We start from the raw sequence: 20,405 nt of genomic DNA, 5'->3' as shown, positions 1-20,405 counted from the left end.
ACGGGACAAGGATAACTGTGACTTTAAGGATGTATGGGAACCTTTTACAAAGTAAAAGACCCAACAAAGTGAACTGGACACCTTGGCAGGTTTCGAATAAACATTCACAATTTTTTTATTGATAATAATCAGCTAAACAGTTTGAGGATCTATACAACTTTCTAACATGCAGAAAACAGCAGTCTCAGAGAAACCAAAGACTGGAACTGAGGGAAGTCTGGGGGTGGGGGTGGGTTCTGTGGGGGAGGGGGAGGGGGAGGGAGGAAAAATGGGGGGGGGATAAGGATGATATGTTTTTGGATAATATGTCTTGTTATAATTTTGAATAAAAAATAAATAAAAGTCCAATTTTGCCAAACAATGCAATTGCTGTATGTATGTATGTATGTATGTATGTATGTATGTATGTATATTTGTGGTAAAGTTTGTGCTAATTTGTCCATCCCTGGCGTTTTTGAAAAGCATTGCCAATTTAGGAGCTTAAATGGATGACTTGCATCCACATCCCTAGGTCACATATGCTTGGCTCTAAATACCCTTTTGCTTCCAAGCAAGCAAGTTATCACTCACAGGTTTTGATCATAGCTGAGGAACACTTAACCAAACTCTGAATATCCCTGTATCTATAAAGTCTGGTGTGTGGTTTCAGTTTGAATAAAGGGCAGAGTTTAACAGTTGCGGATCCCAAACCTCTTTGAAAGCTGTTACCATGAGAGGGCGAATGGGTGCATGCCAGAGACGTAGTGTGGGCGGGGGGTGGGTGTCTGTGGCGCCGTGCACAATTTTGCGAAGGGGCGCAAACAGGCTCTCCCACAGCAGACTCCTTTATCAGAGCCTGGCTCTGAGCAAGTTGCTGCACGGCTTGTGCCTGGCGCAGCTCTGCCCCTGGGCCACGCCTTACCCGGGGGAGGAGAGCAGGAGGAGAGTGGGTGGCAGGTTTCCCATGCCTTTCCTACCCTGAAATGTGGCGCGTGCGCCCTGGGCAGTGTGGGCATATGCTCTGCCACTGGTGCATACAGGGAACTGTGCTTTGGGTGGAGGGTCTAGAACATGGGTAGGCAACCTAAGGCCTGGGTGCCAGATCCGGCCCAATCGCCTTCTAAAGCTGACCTGCAGATGGTCTGGGAATCAGCGTGTTTTTGCATGAGTAGAATGTGTCCTTTTATTTAAAATGTATCTCTGGGTTATTTGTGGGGCATAGGAATTCATTCTTTTCTTCTTTCCCCCCAAAATATAGTCTGGCCCCCCACAAGGTCTGAGGGAAAGTGGACTGGCTGTCTGCTGAAAAGGTTTGCTGACCCCTGGTCTAAAACTTCATTTCTGGCAGAGGGGAGCCCAAGTCTACCATACCTCCCACTGAAATTCATCAAGGGGGGTCTTGGGTCTTGATACTTTGGGATAAGGTTACCATATTTTTTTTCCAAAGAATCCAGGGACACTTTTTTTTGAAAAGGGAAAAAAAAAGTTCTGAAAAAAGGTTATTTTTTTAAAAAAATTAAGAAGTAATATCTTTTCTTCTGTGGTCTCTGTTGTGCGGCCTTCCTCTGGGCCCTGGCCTGCTCTCTGGGCCCCGGATAGCTGCGGTGGAGTAGGCTCAGGTCAGGCCTGGGCTTGGCCATGTGTCCTTGCCCTCCCAGGGCCCTCCTACCTCTCCTCCTCAGTGGCGGCAGTGGCAGGTCGGGGTTCCCCTCTTTTTTCTCCTTCCTCTTTCTCTCTCTTCCTTCTCCTTATCCCTCCATCAGCTCCGGGGTTTTCCTGGCCCTGGAGTGCCGCTGGGCAGTCGGCCGGGTGGCCAGGCACTGTCGCTCCCAGCTCGATGTGGGTTGGGGGGGGGGTCTGCAGTTCCCCCAGGTGACATACCGGGTGTCCCTGGTTCCCCCTCAGCAGTGGCAGTGGCAGTCTCAGCAGCCCAGAGCCAGCCTGGTAGTGCAGTTGGTTCTGGCTGGCTTCAAGAGCTGCTCGTTGCCATGGTGCCCGCCATTTTGCTTCACCAGAAGTCCCCACATGATGTGTCTTGTGCCGTTGAACCAATCACGCAACATTCAATCCCTACTAATAAATCTACAATACTTAAAATACAAATCCAGGGACATTAAATGAAATCTGGGGACATTCTGGGGACGGATTTTGTCCGGGGACAGATTCATAAATCTGGGGAATGTCCCCGGAAAACGGGGACATCTGGTAACCATACTTTGGGAGGCACAGCAAAAATGCTGCTTTGTCCCAAGAGAAATAAAAATCGGTTTGTGGCATGAGCCGTGGACGTTGCCTTGGAAACAACCACCAGTGAGTTCAGTGGGGCTTCCAGGTCCAAATAAGCAGAGACTGGCAATCAAGATTGAGACTGGGACTCGGAGCCAACCATCAGCCAACGGAAGGAATATTTTTATTTTGTTTTGACATCAGCCAATGGTTTGGAAAAAGAGCTTCAAAGAAGAGATCCCTTGATGGGACTATCAGGTACCAGAGCACGTGCGCCTGGCTCTCATGAAAAGGGGGGCTGGGGTGGAGTGGGTGTGTCTCCCTCATTCGTCCCCCCACCCTCCAGATAATGAAGCGTGTCTCTCATTGGCTCCCACATCTTGCTTTTCAATTGGGTGCTTTTAAAAATACACATCACGTGGCTACGCCTTTGCGCCTCTCCCCAAGGACTTCCGCTCTTGCGCAGTGTGCGCGTGAGGAATTCCTCCTCAGCCTTTTGTAGAAAATCATAAAACCATCAACCGGATCCGATAAACAAATAAATAAAAGGGCTGAGGTGGGTAATATTTCTGTGCGTGTACAGAGGGAGAATGAGGTGGGGGGGAGGGGGTAACGGTCATTTCCTGCGCACGCGCCGTTCGCTTCTTCCATAAGCGGCGGTTGTGAGGCGGGGCGTGTGTGGAGATGTGACAGACTAGCGTCGCATGTGGAGCGGGGCGGGGCCGCGCCTGCGCAAGAGCAGCCGTGGTGCGAGACCGCGCGCAGGCGCCCTGAGCGGCTTCGTGCAGTCCGGCGGCTCCCGAGTAGGAGGCGGCGGCGGCGGCGGCGGCATCTGAGGCGCGGCCTAGCCTGTGAGGCGCGTTTTCTACCTCGTCAGCCTGGGTTCCGGCAACAACATGAGTATCGGCGGCTCGGATCGGAACGAGGAGTTCTACCAGCAGCTGCGGCTGCAGGAGCTGTACGGCAAGAAGGACGAGGAAGGCGGCGAGGACCCTTTCACGTACACGGACCCGGCGGACGGGACGCAGTACGAGTGGGATCGCGACAAGAGGGCCTGGTTCCCGAAGGTGAGGGGCGGGGCCTGTGCTCGTCATGGTACAGACAGGGAAAGACGCCGCTGCTGTTTCTTTGCTTCTAATTTCATTACGTTTGTATGCCGACTTTCAGCCAAAGATCTCAAGGCGGTTCACAGCACAAAAACACAAAATACACAATATAAAAGCAAGAACCGGAGCAAAGTATGGCTTAGCCTTGCTCTCGTTTATTGCTGCTATTTATACAGCGACCAAAATGTTCAGAGTGCAGGTTAATAATGATCATGGTAATAATAACAGTAATATTGGTGGCACGGGTTTGTATGGGGCCTTTTACAGACTGGCCCAAAGGAGGTGATGGAACCAATGGTAGCTCGCTGTGACTTGTTTGGAAACCACTTTGAGCATAAAATTGCTTGCCTCCACCAAGACTTTGACTCTGCTGTTACAGCAGATGTATCTCATGGGGTGTCCAGAGCACAGTCTAGTCCTGTTGTTGTTGGATGAGTTTCAGTTGGCTTGAGGATGTGGACAAGGTGCACTGATCAGTCAGGGCAACAACTTGCACTCTGGAGTCTAGCCCCTCGCCCCTCTTGGCTGATAAAAACCAGCAGGGAGGGAACAGCTGGGCCAGGGAGGTGATCAATGCCTCTTTAAGAGAGAGGGTGGTCCCTGCCTGTTTGAAAGAAGCAGTGGTAAAACCACTCCTTAAGAAACCTTCCCTGAATTCAGAAAACCTAACTAACTACTGGCCAGTTGCTAATCTTCCTTTCCTGGGCAAGGTTCTAGAGTGAGTAGTCACGGACCATATATAGGCGCTTTTGGAAGAAACTGATTTTTCTGGATCCATTTCAATCGGGGTTTAAGCCTGGTTTTGGCACAGAATTTGCTTTTGTCACCCTGTATGATTTCTGTCAAGAGAGAGAAAAGGGATACATGTCCCTGTTAATTGTTCTCGACCTCTCAGCGGCTTTCAATACCATTGACCATGGTATCCTCCTGGAGCAACTCTCCAAACTAGGGGTGTGTGGCAACACTTTGCGGTGGTTCCAATCCTACTTGGATGGCCGTTCCCAGAGGGTGCTACTTGGGGAATGCTTTTCAACCCCGTGGAACCTTCAGTGTGGGGTTCCACAGGGCTCAATCCTATCCTCCATGTTGTTTAACATCTGCATGAAACCACTGGGTGGGGTTATCCAGAGGTTGGAGTATTTTTTTGTCAGCAGTATGCTGATGACACTTAGCTCTATTTCTCCTTTACATCTGCAGGTGAGGCAGTGGAAGTGCTGGACCAGTGTCTTGCCTTGGTAATGGATTGGATGAGAGCCAACAAACTAAAGCTCAATCCAGATAAGACTAAGGCACTGTTAGTGGGTGGTTCCCCAGACCAGATGACTGGGACATCGCCTGCTATTGATGGGGTTACACTTCCTTTCAAGGAGCAGGTTCGCAGCTTGGGGGTCCTCTTTCACCCTTTGATGTTGCTGGAGGCTCAGGTGGCCTCAGTGGCCCGGAGTGCCTTCCATCAGCTTCAGCTGTTGTCTATGCTCTGGTAACTTCAAGGTTAGATTATAGCAATGTGTTATACGTAGGGCTGCCTCAGAAACTTCAGCTAGTGCAGAATTCAGCAGCCAGGTTGCTCAGAGCAAGACGGTTTGAGCATATTACACCAATCCTGGTCCGACTGCACTGGGTACCAATTAGTTTCCAGGTCCAATTCAAAGTGCTGGTTTTGACCTATAAAGCTTTAAACGGTTCAGGACCACAATACCTCAAGGACCGCCTCTTCCATATGAACCTACCTGGACTCTCAGATCATCCTTCTTGTGCCTCCTCCTTGAGAGGACTGGAGGGTGGAAGCAGGAGAACAGGGCCTTTTCTGCAGTGACTCCCTGTCTGTGGAATGCTTTCCCCAGGGAAGTTTGCCTGACACTTTTCATTATACACCTTTAGGTGCCAGGCAAAAGTGTTCCTTTTTAACCTTTGGTTGAGTGGATTGACATCTGACATCCTGTACCCTTTTAAAATGTGGCTCTTTTTTGGGGGGTATTATTGGGTCATTGTTCTTATTTTGATTTTATATATTGTAATCTTTTCTGTGAACTGCCCTGAGACCTCTGGGTATAGGGCAGTATATAAATTTAATAAACAAATAAATAAAATAAACAGCCCAGCAATATCTGCAGAGCCAAAGCCCACCCCCCGCAGCCCCAGGTCCACTTAGAGCTAGGGTACAGTTAAGGAATCATAATCATAATACAAATAAGTGGTGTTAATGTTAGCCAAGCTTTTTGCTTTGGGGCTGTTCTTAATATTCTCTGAATTGGACTGGTAGTTTTTGCTCTGGTGTGCCTTGCAGTGCAGCAATTCCTCCCTCCCAAAAAATACAAATTGGAGATCTATGTCTTTTACTTTTATTTCATGTGGAAAAATTCCATGTATGCCTGGTCCCCACATTGGCAGAGTTAATTAATGTTTATATGCAAATTTACTTTGGAGTGGCCTTCGTCTGTTTTGTTTTTTAGTATGTGAATTATAAAACTTACTTTGAAGAAGAAAAACACTATTTCAAAAAGGTCTTGATTTGCAGTCTATTGAGAGTAGTGCAGTAATTTCCCTCACAGTTCAGTTGCCACGGCAGCCACTGTGGAGAATTATCTTAATGTTTTAGATTGACATGTGCCCTGTGGATGCGAGCTGAATCAGTGATGTAAAATATTTCCAAAGTTTGTTTTGATGCCATGTAGCTAATAATAATAATTTTATTATTTGTATCCCACCCATCTGACTGTACATGCATTTGTCTTTGAAGACAACACTTTGTGTTTCGTAATTGATTTTAGAATTTTCAGTGAAATTTGTAAAGAAGAAAGTAGTAGTAGTAGTAATAATAATAATAATAATAATAATAATAATAATAATAGAAAAGGAATAGGAATATAAGAAGAGCCTGCTGCATCAGGCCAATGATCCTTATAAATCCAGCATCCTGTTCCCACAGTGCCCAACCGGATGCCCCAGTGGGAAACCCTCAAGCAGGGCCCCAGCACAGCAGCCCTCTCATCTCCTGTGGTTTCCAGCAACTGGGTATTGAGAAGCCTTTCTGCCTCCCAGCTGTGGTGGCAGAGTATATCCATTGTGGCTAGTGGCCATAATGATAGCATTACTGTCCACAAATCCTCTTTTAAAGCCTGTTCCATAAAGTGAGTTCCATAGTTTTAAGGAAGTGCTGCGTGAAGACTTTATCTGTCCTGAATTTTCCAAGAGGAAGGCGGGTGAGTGAAGCTCTTGGGGCTCTCCTACTACGCATATTAATATGAGTACAATAGTGTAACTCTAAATTATCTCCTAAAAAGATCAACATTAACAAATGAAACTAAATAGGGGAAATACTTTTTAATGTTCATTTGATAAAGTAACCTATAAGGAAACACTATTGCATTATGCTAGGGGTGGCTAATCTGTGGCCTTCCAGATGGTAACTGAATTTTAATTCCCATCAACCCCAAGTAGCATGGCCAGTGCTCAGGGATGAGGAGAACCGGAGTCCAGCAGCATCTGGAAGGCAACAAGTTAGCCACCTCTGTATTAAACAATGCCATACCCTTTTGAATTTTGTAAGGGGTTGTCCTTATAAGTTTTATAAATAGATAAAATTATAATGAAAAAAAAATGCTACAAAGAACAATTTAGAAGGAGTAAAAAGATGGCATTGCATCAATGTCATATTGTGTTTCAGATACGGTGAAGTACCTGCAAAGAATTGCACAGGTCAGACATAATTTCTCTTCCACCCCCCTTCCCCATTTCCAGTTTCTTGGGAGAGAAACTGTTCTTCACTTTATACTTATGCTCCTGTGCTCAGCCAAAAGTTGGGTGGGGAGCTCATCATCCTTGTCCAATAGGGGATGTACACTTGCCACAGTGAACAGGTCTGTAGATCCCTTCTTAGGGTAGTTCACTGTTACATTGGAAAGTTAAAAACAACATATAGTAACAAAAAGGTAAAGAGCTCTTTCCCCTTCTTAACACCAAGCAGTAGTCTAGGTGAAGAGATTTTTTATTTATCCAGACTTTCTAGCTGTTTTTTGAAATCCTGGCTGTACATTATTTTATGCTGCCTCTGTGCAAGGAAGTTGCTTACTTAAAAAAAACCAACTGTTATTGTACAGGGTGAGTCCTTTAAAAGAGGCCCCATGGATACAGAGTACACATGTTCCACGGGGCCTCTTTTCAAAGACTCATCCTCTTTAAAGCACATTCTGTATTTTTCTGTTTGCTGCCTCGGGAATGCTTATTAATAGGTTGTCAAAAGTTGTTCATTCAGGATAAATATAAATCATTAGGGACTTGATGTCTTAGATATGCAAAGCTGCTGTGGTTCACAAAATGACTTGTACTGATGTACCTATAGCAGCATCCTTATACCTTGTATACCAGCTGGCTGGGACTGATGGCAGCTGTGGTGTGAAACAGCTGGAGAAGACCATGTTGGGGAAGGCTGTTATAAAAGATGCATGTTTGTCCCCCAAACTGTCATTTGCAGTTCCATTATGAAAGGCCTCTGCCCCATAATTAAAAAAATATAACATGATCATCATGATTTGTTTCAGTGTTTAGATTGGTACATTTATCACATGTAGTAGCTCTGGGGAGCAGGTGGCGCTGTGATCTAAACCACTGAACCTCTTGGGCTTCCCAATTGCAAGGTTGACAGTTCAAATCCACATGACAGGGTGATCTGCCGTTGCTCTGTCCCAGCTCCTGCCAACCTAGCAGTTCGAAAGCATGCCAGTGCAAGTAGATAAGTAGGTGCCGCTGTGGCAGGAAGGGAAATGGCATTTCTGTGTGCTCTGGCACTCGTCACAGTGTCCTGCTGCACCAGAAGCTGTTTAATCATGCTGGCCACATGACCTGGAAAAACTGTCTGCAGCCAATCACCAGCTCCCTCAGCCTGAAAGTGGAGATGAGCACTGCACACCATAGTCAAATTCGACAGGACTTAACCATCTAAGGGTCCTTTACTTTTACCTTTACCTAGTAGCTCAGACAGAATCCCTTATCTATCTCTACTCTGAATTCTCTTTTAGGTTACTGAAGATTTCCTGGCAACATATCATGCTAACTACGGCTTTCCCACTGAAAGTTCAGATAATTCATCTGCATCTCTTACAAAGACTGAATCTAAAACTCCTAAAGATTCAAAGAATACCAAGATCCAGCAGCCAACAGATCCAAAAGCATCTCAGGCAACAGATCTTAAACAAAGAGGAGAGAAAAGAAAACCCGATGCAGGCAAGGGGCCCTGTTGTGCATGACTTAGAAGTAGTCTGCTGCTCAAGAAGAAATGTCTATTTCTGTGGAGTTGAGCATTTAACAGCTTCAGTGGCAATGTTGCATGCATCTTCATACTGAAAGATCTCATTACCATTCAGAAAGACTACTTAATCTCTTCTGAAAGTCTAAATTTTAAAGAATCAAATGACAGGCAACTTTTAATGATTTGTGATCTTTGGTAAAGCTGCATAAATGTGAATATAGGAAGCTGCCTTAGGCCATGTCAGACTGTTTGTCTGTCTAGCCCAATAGTGTCAGCTCTGATTGGCAGCAGTTCTCTGTGGTCTCATGTGAATTTCTGTGGTCTCATGTGCTGGTTTAGAACTGCAGCATAACTAATCTAATCATGATCTGCTCCTTAGGATGGTTTCATGTTGAAGAACAGAGAAACACAAATGTATATGTGACAGGTAAGAAAAAAAACTCTTGGCATTTGCAGATTGCTGAAGATGCATTGGGAAGCATATATGAAAGTCAAACCTTATGGTTAGGAAGACAGATGTATCTGAATATACTTTAAAAATATATTATTTTACTTTGGATTGCATAAAAGCTTTGCAGTGGAGCAAAACCTTTCTGGAAGTTGAAGAAGAGAAAAATGATGGAATTTTATTCAGGATTTTAATACAGTTTAGCTGGCTGGAATATAGGAAATAAAATAAAATAAAATAATAAAACAAAACAAAACAATACCACCAGGGAAATTGTAGGTGGGTAATGCTAACAACAAAATAACCTATTAAAAACTGGGTTCTGTGCGTATATTTGAGAAACACGTAACAGAAATTATTACGCAGAAGTTATTTATGCTGAAATGTGTGAATTTTTTGTCAGCCTCCTACCTTCTCCATTGCTTTTCTGCTTAACTATAATTGAGAGCCACACTTTGTCCATTTAGTGGTGATATGGATACTACTGACTCTTAGGCAAGTGGGACCTGCAACTGCTAACAAATCCCCTTTAGGCAAGTTTATTCCATCCAAGTTAGAAAGCTGTCTTATAGCAAGTCAGGCCATTGGTCCATCCAACAGAAAAATGCCTACGCTGCCAGTGGCCCTCTAGGTTTCTGAAGAGCCTTTCCAGCCCTCTCTAGGGATGCCAGGGGTTGAATCTGGGACCTTCTGCATACAAAGCATGCTAATTATGACCCCTTTCTGTTGTTCAACACTTGCAAAGTGCTTACAATTTTCTAAGTACTGTACGGATATTAAAAGTTAAGAAAGTTGCTGCCTGCAGGCTTACAATCTGACATATTTCTGTTGAAATACAAAAAGTGTATACGTTAATGAAATGGGGAAATAAAAGGAAATTAGGCGTGGAACAGCTATACTTTAGCAGCTGTTGAATGGGACCAGATTGATCTCTCTCTTGCTCCAGACCTCTTGGTGGGTAGCAGAAGCCAGAGTGTGTCTCTCTTCAGCTCTGCATCCCTGACGCAGTTCTCCAGCTTACGTCAGTTGTCCATAAAACCCTTTTTGTGGCACTGAAACACGAGGACTGTGACTCCTTTCCTTCCTAGTACCCTCTCCTGCAACTTCTGCTCCCGTCCTGTCTGCTCCTGAACGTGCCAAAGCAGAGTTGATGTTTGAAGTTCCAGATGCTTTCCATGGATTCATTCTGGAAGGCTCCTCTGGGTCAGGATCATCAGATTTCAACTCTGGAAAAGGGAGGGAGAGTGAGCTGTGCTTCATGACCTCCCTGAATACCGCAAGAAATACCTGCTTTCATTAAAACAATTCACTGCGTGGCACATACTTTGGGATCTTCCACTGTGTTCTTAAGTCCAAAAGCCAGGAGATAATGCCAGAAAGCGTGTGAGTAGGGAAGACTAAAGGTATATTGAAGAACACCAGGAACCTTGTGATGAGTTAGAATCCTCTATTTCATTCTTCAGTATAAATTGATTTTGTGAAGTTGGCAGGTGTATTTCTTGCAATTGTTTAAATTTATTTCCACAGGTTTGCCACCAGACATTACAAAAGATGAGTTTGTGCAGGTTATGTCAAAATGTGGTATTGTTATGCGTGATCCACAAACAGAGGAGCCTAAAATTAAACTTTACAAAGACAAAGAAGGAAATCTTAAAGGAGATGGGCTCTGCTGCTACTTAAAGGTTAGTTGTATGCTTCAGTTATACTTTCACAATGATGCTTTCAGCCTTTCACTTGTCTCTTTGTTACTTTGAATTTTATTTTTATTTTGAGCAGTCACTGGGACTGCAAGGTAGCTTATTATGGTAATTTTTTTGTACGTTTTATCTCTTCACAAGCCAGACTTTGTTGTTTAGGTGGAAGGTAAGAGTCCTTTCACCTAAGTCTGAATTACCTCTTCTAATTTTTTGTTTTTATTTTTAATAATAGAGAGAATCTGTTGAATTAGCATTAAAACTATTGGATGAAAATGAAATTAGAGGCTACAAATTGCATGTGGAAGTTGCACAGTTTCAACCAAAGGGGGAGTATGATGCCAGCAAGAAGAAAAAGAAATGCAAGGACTACAAGAAGAAGGTGTCTCAACAACAAAAGTGTGTAGTCATTTCTGTAAATAAAATTGGCTTTTACATTACTGGGAGGAAATATACAGGCTAAAACCTGAAATCTAAAAATATGTCATTCATTTAAACCAGTGAAACAAAGTTTCTAAACTGTCTGGCACACCTTGCAGTTGGCTGTTATACCTTTTATGATTTCTAAACTTCAGGATATTTTGTTGATACTGAGTGTGCTGTCGTTTAAAGCTATGTCCACGCTTATTTTTGTATTAAGTAGAGTAAGCCTGCAGCTATACATGCTTGGCAAAAAAAGAAAGAAGAATTGTAAAAATGAAAAGGGAAGTAGATGTCAGGGGAAAAATACTTTGACAGTTGCACCTGGCCTTGCATGTGGTGTGTTTTGACTATGTGATATTGGCTTTAGGCGCGATCTCCAGAATGTAACCTCCACGTAAGTTGAGGGCTTACTCTAGTCGTGTGACATTTTTACCACAGTTTTTTTTTTACAGCAGCTGCCTGATACCTTTATCTCAAAAGCTGCTCCAAATTTCACAAGGGACTAGCTTCAAACTAAATATATACTGCTGGTGCTGAGTTCAGTGGGGCTTAGCCCGAGGTAAGTGAGTATGGGATTGCAGCCTTCTTTAAATTGCCAGAGACTTAAATCAGGTGGTTTTCCAATAGTTTTTCAGATTCAGGTTGCTAGCTTCATTATGTGTTATGAAATAACTGCCGGTGCTGAGACCTTGATTTAGGAAATATCAAATTTAATGGTTTTTTCCCAACAAACTCTTATAGAAACTGAAGAGATCAGCCCCAACCCCTTACTATTGCTTCATTTCATTAGACTGCTGGATTGGAGACCAGAGAAGAAAGATGGCAGTGTTCGAATGCGGCACGAGCGTGTTATCATTATCAGGAACATGTTCCACCCAAGCGATTTTGAGGTAGGGAAGCACATCACCCCCCTTTTTTTAATGTAAGGCACAAAAGCTGGGAATGACAAGTGCAGGTAGTCATGCTAGGAAAAGAATCTAAACTGAAACTGCAGCATGCCTTTTAGGACCAACTAATAATAATAATAATAATAATTTTTATTTATACCCTGCCCTCCTCAGCCAAGGCCAGGCTCAGGGCAGCTAACAAGCAATAATAAAAACAAGTTGAATGAATACAACTTAAAAACAAGATTAAAAGATAACAATTAAAATATTGAAACATTAAAATATTAAAATGCAGCCTCATCACAGGAGGAGAAAGGAAAAAGAAAAAAGGAAGAGGGGGAGAGAATCAAATTGGCTCCAAGCCAAAGGCCAGGCGGAACAACTCTGTCTTACAGGCCCTGCAGAAAGAAATCAGATCCTGCAGGGCCCTAGTCTCATGAGGCAGAGCGTTCCACCAGGCGGAGCCAGAGTTGAAAAGGCCCTGGCTCTAGCTGAGGCTAACCTAACTTCCTTAGGGCCCGGGACCACTAGGGTGTTGCTATTTATGGACCTTTAGGCTCTCCGTGGGGCATACCAGGAGAGGCGGTCCCATAGGTATGAGGGTCCTAGGCCGTGAAAAAGATACATGATAGGTATCTGAAGAAGTGTGCATGCACACAAAAGCTTATATTTAGAACAAACTTAGTTGGTCTCTAAGGTGCTACTGGACTATTTTTAAATTTTTTATTTCGACTGTGTCAGACCAACATGGCTACCTACCTGAATTTAAAGATGTGGTTCTTTTAATTATAAGAAAATATTGTAAAAGGATATTTTATTTCATGTATACTTTGTTCATTTATACCACTTGTTCTTTTTCACATGGGCAACACAGTAGCCCTGCTAAGATTCCATTAATGTTGAGCAGGAGCATTCTGTCCTGTAAGGAAGATGTTTTTCTTTTGGAGTTATGCTTTGAGCATCAGATGAATATGAAACCCAATTTCAATAATACTCATTAAACAGTTTGGCCAGGATTGGCTTAGTGTCTCAGGATGGTATAGCCAGTATGTGGAAATTCTTGTTTCTGAAGCAATGTTGGAAAATGCTTTTAAGACGTAATCTTGTAACTGGATCTTTTTGCAGGAAGATCCTTTAGTGCTAAATGAGATAAGAGAAGATCTTCGGACAGAATGTGAAAAGTTTGGACAAGTAAAGAAAGTCATTCTATTTGACGTAGGTAATTTTACATGATCATAGTTGTTAGCTGTATGTAGCAGATACTTAAATTGTATTCAGTGTTAAATATTTTGCTTTTTTTTGGAGAAACTGTTTTAGAAGAAGTTTAGATTCACTGCCAGATACGTTTAAAGTTTCTTGGATTTAAAATGCTTCACTTTATTAATAAATAGCCCCCATCCTCCTGAGGAGCTCAGGGTGGTATTTCTCTGTCTTCTTCCTCTCCTCTTGATCCTCACAGCTATCCTGCAAGGTAGGTTAGATTGAGAGATGTGGACTAAGATCACCAAGACACCATTGTATCTGAACAGGGAACGGATTCTAGGTCTCCCAGGTAGAAAATCTATTATTCCGTCTAGTTCACCATACTAAACAGACAGTCAGTGAAGATGGTGCCTCGCAAGAATGTGTTTAAGCAGCTATAGAATTCTGATGTTGATACTGTCATTGTAAGTATATAGGCTGACAAATATTTAAGATATTTAGGAATATGGTGTGATGATAGCCACCTCGTAATGTTTTCAGAGTTTCTTTCTTTCTGGAAGTGATTCTCTGGTACCATGGTACTTTTATAGTGTTCTTGCTCTTGAAGTCCCAGTAGTCTTCTAAAATTTGTCATTATGTTTAAGCGTATAAAGGCCTAGATTGGATTTGATAGCCTCTGGATCTCTTTTGTTTTTATAGAGGCACCCAGATGGTGTTGCTTCTGTGTCATTTAAAGAAGCAGAAGAAGGAGATGTCTGCAAACAGGCACTCAACGGGCGATGGTTTGGTGGACGTCAGCTCTCTGTGGAGACATGGGATGGTGTAACAGATTATCAGGTGTGTCTCAATAATAATAATAGTAATAGTAGTAGTAATAATAATAATAATAATAACAACAATAACAACAACAACAACTTATTATTTATATCCTGCCCATCTGGCTGGGTTTCCCCAGCCACTCTGGGCGGCTTCCAACAAAACACTAAAATACAATAACCTATTAAACATTAAAATCTTCCCTAAACAGGGCTTTTAGCTGTTTGAGAGATATTTGAAGCTATGTCTGTATATGATGCATTACATAGAGGCTGCTTTCAGAAATCATACTGTAGGTTAGAAACCAACACATCCCCTCTGGCCGGCTAGCCCAGGGTGAAAGCTCTGGATCTCAGGCATTCATAATCACAACGGAGACTTGGAAATTTGAGTACTTTATATTTTCAAAGTACTTTCTCACTTTAAGTTTTGCTCTGCAGTCATGATTCCAATAAAAATTTTGGTTCCCTTCCCCCGCGGGAATGAGGCCCTTTTTGAAGTGGTGCAACAAAGCATGTCCCTATTAACCCATAACAAAAAAAAAAGTCACCTTAAATTTAGCCAGTGGCATAACATGCTGTTACATTCTCCCCTCATCCCCTGGGCTCATCCAGCTTATTACTATTAATGCAGAGCTTTCCATATACATGAATGAGAAGATTCTCATGGTGGTGTATAATTCAGGAAACAATAGAAGGGAGACAACAGAGGGGACATAGGAGGAAATGGTTATAGATCACTGCAAGTCCCTTTGGGTTTGGTGCAGCTTACTTATTAGCAAAGATGTATAGGAACATTCTTTAGTTCCACAAATCCCATTTATTTCAGTGGAATTAACTTAGGAATGATTAACTTTTCAAGTTGATTTGAGTGGGGCCAATGTAATTCACAGCACAGATCTATTCACAAGGAAGTCCCTTTGAGCTCAACAGGACTTACTTTTAGGCGAGTGTATCCAGGATTGCAATCTAAATTGAGTTGGATCCCAATTCATCATTTTGAATTTTTATTAATTTGTTTTTGTTTGTTTAGTTTACCGTTTTTTAATACCATCATATATAGAAGATTATTAGACATCTTAAACTGAGATTAGAATTTGTACAGATATTTATTCTGTGAACTTGAGATGAAGTGTGGTATATAAATGTAATAAATAAGAGTTTTAAAAATCTGGTCTTTCTTATAGGTCATACATTTTATGTGATACTCACCTGAATTTAGATCTGATGTTTAAAGCTTTGTATACAGAAGACATTGAAACTTAGGTCTGTCTCACACTTAAATCCACTTAGGCTTTCAGCAGCCTTAAGTCTTCTTGTACTGTTTGTTCATAAGAGTTTTATTTGTGTGTGTTTTTAGTGCAGTTAATTTACTTTAGGTTTGAGGGGCATTCCTGCAATATAAATGTAATACTTAGCATAGGTTTTGGTTAGGTTTCTGAAGCTTTGATTATTAAGTCACAAGCAGAAAGCTCCCCCACCCCCTTTTTGGCACAAAAACATTTACATATACTTTCATATGTGATCACAGGTCGAGGAGACTTCAAGAGAAAGGGAAGAGAGACTGAAGGGTTGGCAGAAGTTTTTAGGTGATCCAAATACAGAAATGCCGAAAACAGCATCTGACGCAGATTCTTCGGAAACTGGTGTCCAGCTCCCAGAAGGAGTTCAGCCATCTAAAGATAATAGTGCATCTGAGGGTGGCCCAAAGAGTGAAGCAGCTGAGAGAGGAGATAATGGCGAGCGTACCAACGAAGATGTCACAGCATCCACAGATAGCAGCGTTGCAGGCAGTGACGAGGAAGCAGAGACCTAACGTCTTTAACTCATTTGTAAAAGCATGTATGTAGGGTAACCTTTAGACCTCTGTTATGCTGTGCTTCGAAGCAACTGCAGGCAGCATTCAAATGAATATATATGCATTACCCTGTTAAGATATCATCAGCGTGTTTTTGAAGTGTTTCATTAATAGCAGCATTTAATGATCATCTGCTGCTGATGTCCAAGCTGTGTGTATGTGTCCATAAGTTGCCAAGAGCCTGCTGAACTGACCAGCTGTCTTACATTATACCTTTGCTTGTCAGTGTTCAAAGTCCATCATTGTAAGCAGGTACAGACTTGCAGTTCCTATTAACTACACAATGACCTTTAGAATTACAGAGGTATGAATGCTTTTAATGTTTTTTCTCCCAATTTCCTAAATGCCCCAATCTTTGGATGATCCAGTACTTTTTTGGATGAGCTGGCTTTCCTGATACTATGCACTTTTAAAATAACAGATCACTGAGGATACATTACAGTATTGGCACCCTGTACATGTAGCTGGGGAGTGGAAAAAATAATTATCACCCGCAATTAATAAAGATAAATGTTCTGAAAGTACTCTCCTGGGATGCAAAGTTTTAGATGACTGAAGTTCCCCTTTCATTTTAATTCATTTTAAATCCTGATGAGATTAGATGACAAATAGGAAAAATGTGTAAATAAGCCTAACTGATCTCTGTTTTTAATTTTTTGAGGATAAATTCATATTGGAAACAAAGCGAGAGCTTGTGTGGTGGAAGTGTGATTCTTTTCTTCACCTTACTGTGTTCAGTTGTAGTTTGGTTTCAGGCATTTGTCAAGGGTGATGAGCATATAGAGCCTGTTTTTTGGTATACTTGGTTTTACTACAGGAGACTACAAACAAAATTGTTTTGCGATTCCCTCTCAAAATTGTTGCTCAGATTTTAAAAGACAGATGTTTGTTTACAGATGCAAACCATTCAGAACTAGCAAACATTTGTGTTTTGGTTTTAAATGTACCTGGCTTCCAAATGTTGTATATAAAATTATTTTCCAATATCATTTTTAACAAGATCTATCAAATCAACTGCACTAAAAACCACCAAACTGTTACTGTTTTTAAGCTCAATTCAGACATAATGAGGAACCATGAACTTCTGTGATGAGAATGAGCAGCAGTGGGCGTCTTCCTCTTAATGTTTAGCATACCTGTTTTGTATTTGGGAATATGGGATTATGTTTTAAAAAAATTAAAGAGAGATTAAATTTGCATCACATTTGGACTGTTTGCTTGCTTGAACTTGCTGCCAACAGATGAAAAAGCATTTCCATATGAAAACTAGGAATTTGAGTGAACAATGAGTCTTCATTCTAGTGTTGTTGGGGTTATTTTTAGATACTATCTGTACAGCCAGGAACAACAACAACAACAATAATTTATTTATAGACCGCCCAACTGGCTGGGTTTCCCTAGCCACTCTGGGCGACTCCCAATTGAATATTAAAAACACGATAAATACATCAAACATTAAAAACTTCCCTAAGCAGAGCTGCCTTCAGATGTTTTCTAAAAGTCAGGCAGTTGTTATTTTCCTTGATATCTGATGGGAGGGCGTTCCACAGGGCAGGCGCCACTACCAAGAAGGCCCTCTGCCTGGTTCTCTGTAATTTTGTTTCTTGCAGTGAGGGAACTGCCAGAAGGCCCTTGGAACTGGACCTCGGTGTCTGGGCTGAACAATGGGGGTGGAGACGCTCCTTCAGGTATACTGGACCGAGGTCGTTTAGGGCTTTAAAGGTCAGCACCAACACTTTGAATTGTGTTTGGAAACATACTGGTAGCTAATGTAGGTCTTTCAAGATGTGGTTTCGGTGACCACTCCCAGTCACCAGTCTAGCTGCCGCATTCTGGATTAGTTGTAGTTTCTGGGTCACTTTCAAAGGTTGCCCCACATAGAGCGCATTGCAGTAGTCCAAGCAGGAGATAACTAGAGCATGCACCACTCTGGCGAGACAGTCTGTGGGCAGGTAGGGTCTCAGCCTGCATACCAGATTGAACTGGTAGACAGCTGCCCTGGACACAGAATTGACCTGCGCCTCCATGGACAGCTGCGAGTCCAAAATGACTCCCAGGCTACGCACCTGGTCCTTCAGGGGCACAGTTACCCCATTCAGGACCAGGGAGTCCTCTCTTATTATTATTATTATGATTGGAACACCCAAAGATTGGGGCATTTAGGAAATTGGGAGCATCTTGATAATAAAAATGAATGTATTGCCTAGAATGCTATTTTTATTCCAATCTATACCGATAGTGGAGCAGGACACTTCAAACAATGGCAAAAGGACATAATCTAAATTTATCTGGCAGGCGGGAAACCCAAGGATTAAATATAAGTTACTAATGGATGCCAAGGAAAGAGGCGGATTCTCTTGCCAGATTTAAAGTTATATTATGAGGCACCGTGCCTCTGCTGGCTCCATTAATGGATAACGGTAAATAATTCAGATATATTAGATCTGGAAGGTTATGATAACAGATTTGGATGGCATGCATATCTTTGGTATGGAAAAACAAAACTACATAAGGAATTCCTGAACCATGTAAGAAAATCAATTTATGCTGTATGGGGAAAATACAAAAATCTTTTAGAAGGTAAAACTCCATGGTGGTTATCACCATTGGAAGCAATATCAGTTAAAAAAACAAACATGGAAGGTGAATGGGCAGCTTACAAAGAACTGTTAACCAAAGTAGGAAATCAATTAAAGGTGAAAAAATTGAGGATATAAGACATTTATTAACAGATTGGTTGCAATACCACCAACGATCTGTTTAGGCTGGACAAAGGATTGGGTTTCAGTAAAGAGTTGTCAAGGTTTGAAAAGGATTTGTTGGGAAATAATGAAAAACTATTGTCAAAAATGTATAAACTGTTGGAATGGGAAACTAAAGATGCAGAGGTAAAAGCGGTAATGATTTATTAGGTAAAAGATGTAGGGTACAATATACAACTTGCTGACTGGGAAAGATTATGGAGGGAGGATTTGAAGTTCACAGCATGCTGTACATTGAAAGAAAGTTATATGAAAATGATGTACCGATAGTATTTGACTCGCACAAGATCAGCGAAAATGTACAAAAACACTACCAACATATGTTGGGAGTGCAAAGAGAATGAAGGCATGTTATGCCACATGTGGATGTGCAAAAAGGCTAGAGCATTCTGGGAAATTATATACTGTATAATGAACTGGAAAAAAATATTTAAGATAATATTTGTAAAAGAAACACCCTGAAGCTTTTTAAATAGGCATTACAGGAGAAGAAATACCAGAGGACTTAAAAAGACTGTTTATGTATGCAACAACAGCTGCAAGAATGCTTTTTGCCCAGAGATGTAATGAAGAGGAAATGCCAACCAAGGAAGAGTGGATAGTGAAGATGATGGACTGCAGAAATGGTGAAAATGACTGGGAAGATCAGACACCCAGATGATTGTAAATTTTAAAAAGAATGGTATAAAATTATAGAGTACATTAAGGAACAATGTAAAGATTGATTTAAAGACGTTAGCAGGATTGATTTAGCACTTATAATTTTTAATAGGTAAATGATTAAATAAGGATTTAATTAAAGTTGGATATATGTAATTAAATGCGGTAAAAATTAAAAAGTGTATCTGTGGAAAACCGGGGGGGGGGGGAGGGAGGGAAGTCCAGGGGTTCAGGGAATCCCGCAATTGTATAAATATTGTTAAATTTAAGTTTGAATGATGTTAATGATGAAAAACTGAAAATAATTTTTTTAAAGGAAAGGTCATTCAGATTGAAATATTTTTTTGTGTAAGTTTAGCTGTACTAGACTTTATTAACTGACTAGTGTGATAGTTAATTTTAAATAAAATATTTCTGGAATTGAAATGGCTACTCTGTTATGAGAATACAAGTTTTGTGAGTCAAGTTTGTGTGTTTTCGGTATAGCACAAATTTACCTTACAATGTTCATTGTTTCAGGTTTGGTCGATGGGCAGAATAAAATCGTTGCAATTCTGATGCAGTATTTCCAACCTAAAATCTCCTGTGGCTAACCGTGGCCTTCTCTGCGGGTGGTCAGCGCCAGAACCAGGTGTACAACCCTAGCAGAGGGGCTTCTGGGCAGGATCATCCAACCTGCCCAGATACCCAGTCTGCTCACTCCACCTAGAGCAGCGTGAAAGGGACTATCTCTACACGCCCAAGAAGGTGGTGGTATTATTTACTGATATCATGCTCTAGGTATACATAATGCCTTACAGCAGGAGAGGGGAACTTTTGTCCTACAGGCCAATCTTACCCTACCAATGGTCCAATTTGGCCCATGAAGTCATTTCCCTCAAATCACACCCAACTTGCAAATCAGATGGCATAACTTTAGGGTTTAATCCTGCATTAAGACAAGGGAACAGGATTAAGTATGGATTAAAGCCCTTGGCAAAAGCTCTGGTTGAAGCAGCCTGCCCATTGTTAAGCCACTGGGCAGTGGTGGCAGGTTAAGGCTTACATAAGGGTTACATACTGTAGGCCAGAGGTGCCTGGAAAGTAGAGCAGGATC

General features: G+C 41.9%; 1 protein-coding gene across 1 annotated transcript; it reads left to right on the top strand.

Moving 5' to 3' along the window:
• Window positions 1-2,954: 2,954 nt before the first annotated feature.
• On the top strand, window positions 2,955-17,089 carry HTATSF1 (HIV-1 Tat specific factor 1). Its single transcript, XM_053373525.1, has 9 exons — window positions 2,955-3,272; window positions 8,330-8,534; window positions 8,939-8,986; window positions 10,535-10,689; window positions 10,937-11,100; window positions 11,915-12,014; window positions 13,137-13,226; window positions 13,914-14,051; window positions 15,561-17,089. Exons 1-9 carry the CDS (start codon window positions 3,102-3,104, stop codon window positions 15,843-15,845), a joined length of 1,356 nt encoding a protein of 451 aa, XP_053229500.1. The 5' UTR covers window positions 2,955-3,101; the 3' UTR covers window positions 15,846-17,089.
• The last annotated feature ends 3,316 nt before the right edge of the window (window positions 17,090-20,405 follow it).

Source organism: Podarcis raffonei, chromosome Z, assembly GCF_027172205.1.
Source record: "Podarcis raffonei isolate rPodRaf1 chromosome Z, rPodRaf1.pri, whole genome shotgun sequence".
In the NCBI taxonomy this organism is placed as follows: Eukaryota; Metazoa; Chordata; class Lepidosauria; order Squamata; family Lacertidae; genus Podarcis; species Podarcis raffonei.
This window is presented reverse-complemented; position numbering and strand designations above follow the sequence as displayed.

Bases quoted from the DNA above. Each gene is read 5' to 3' on its own strand.
- HTATSF1 (XM_053373525.1), top strand. From the start codon at position 3,102: ATGAGTATCGGCGGCTCGGATCGGAACGAGGAGTTCTACCAGCAGCTG. The intron at 8,535-8,938 runs GCAAGGGGCCCT...TCTGCTCCTTAG, and splicing joins GAAAAGAAAACCCGATGCAG to GATGGTTTCATGTTGAAGAA. The intron at 14,052-15,560 runs GTGTGTCTCAAT...ATGTGATCACAG, and splicing joins ATGGTGTAACAGATTATCAG to GTCGAGGAGACTTCAAGAGA.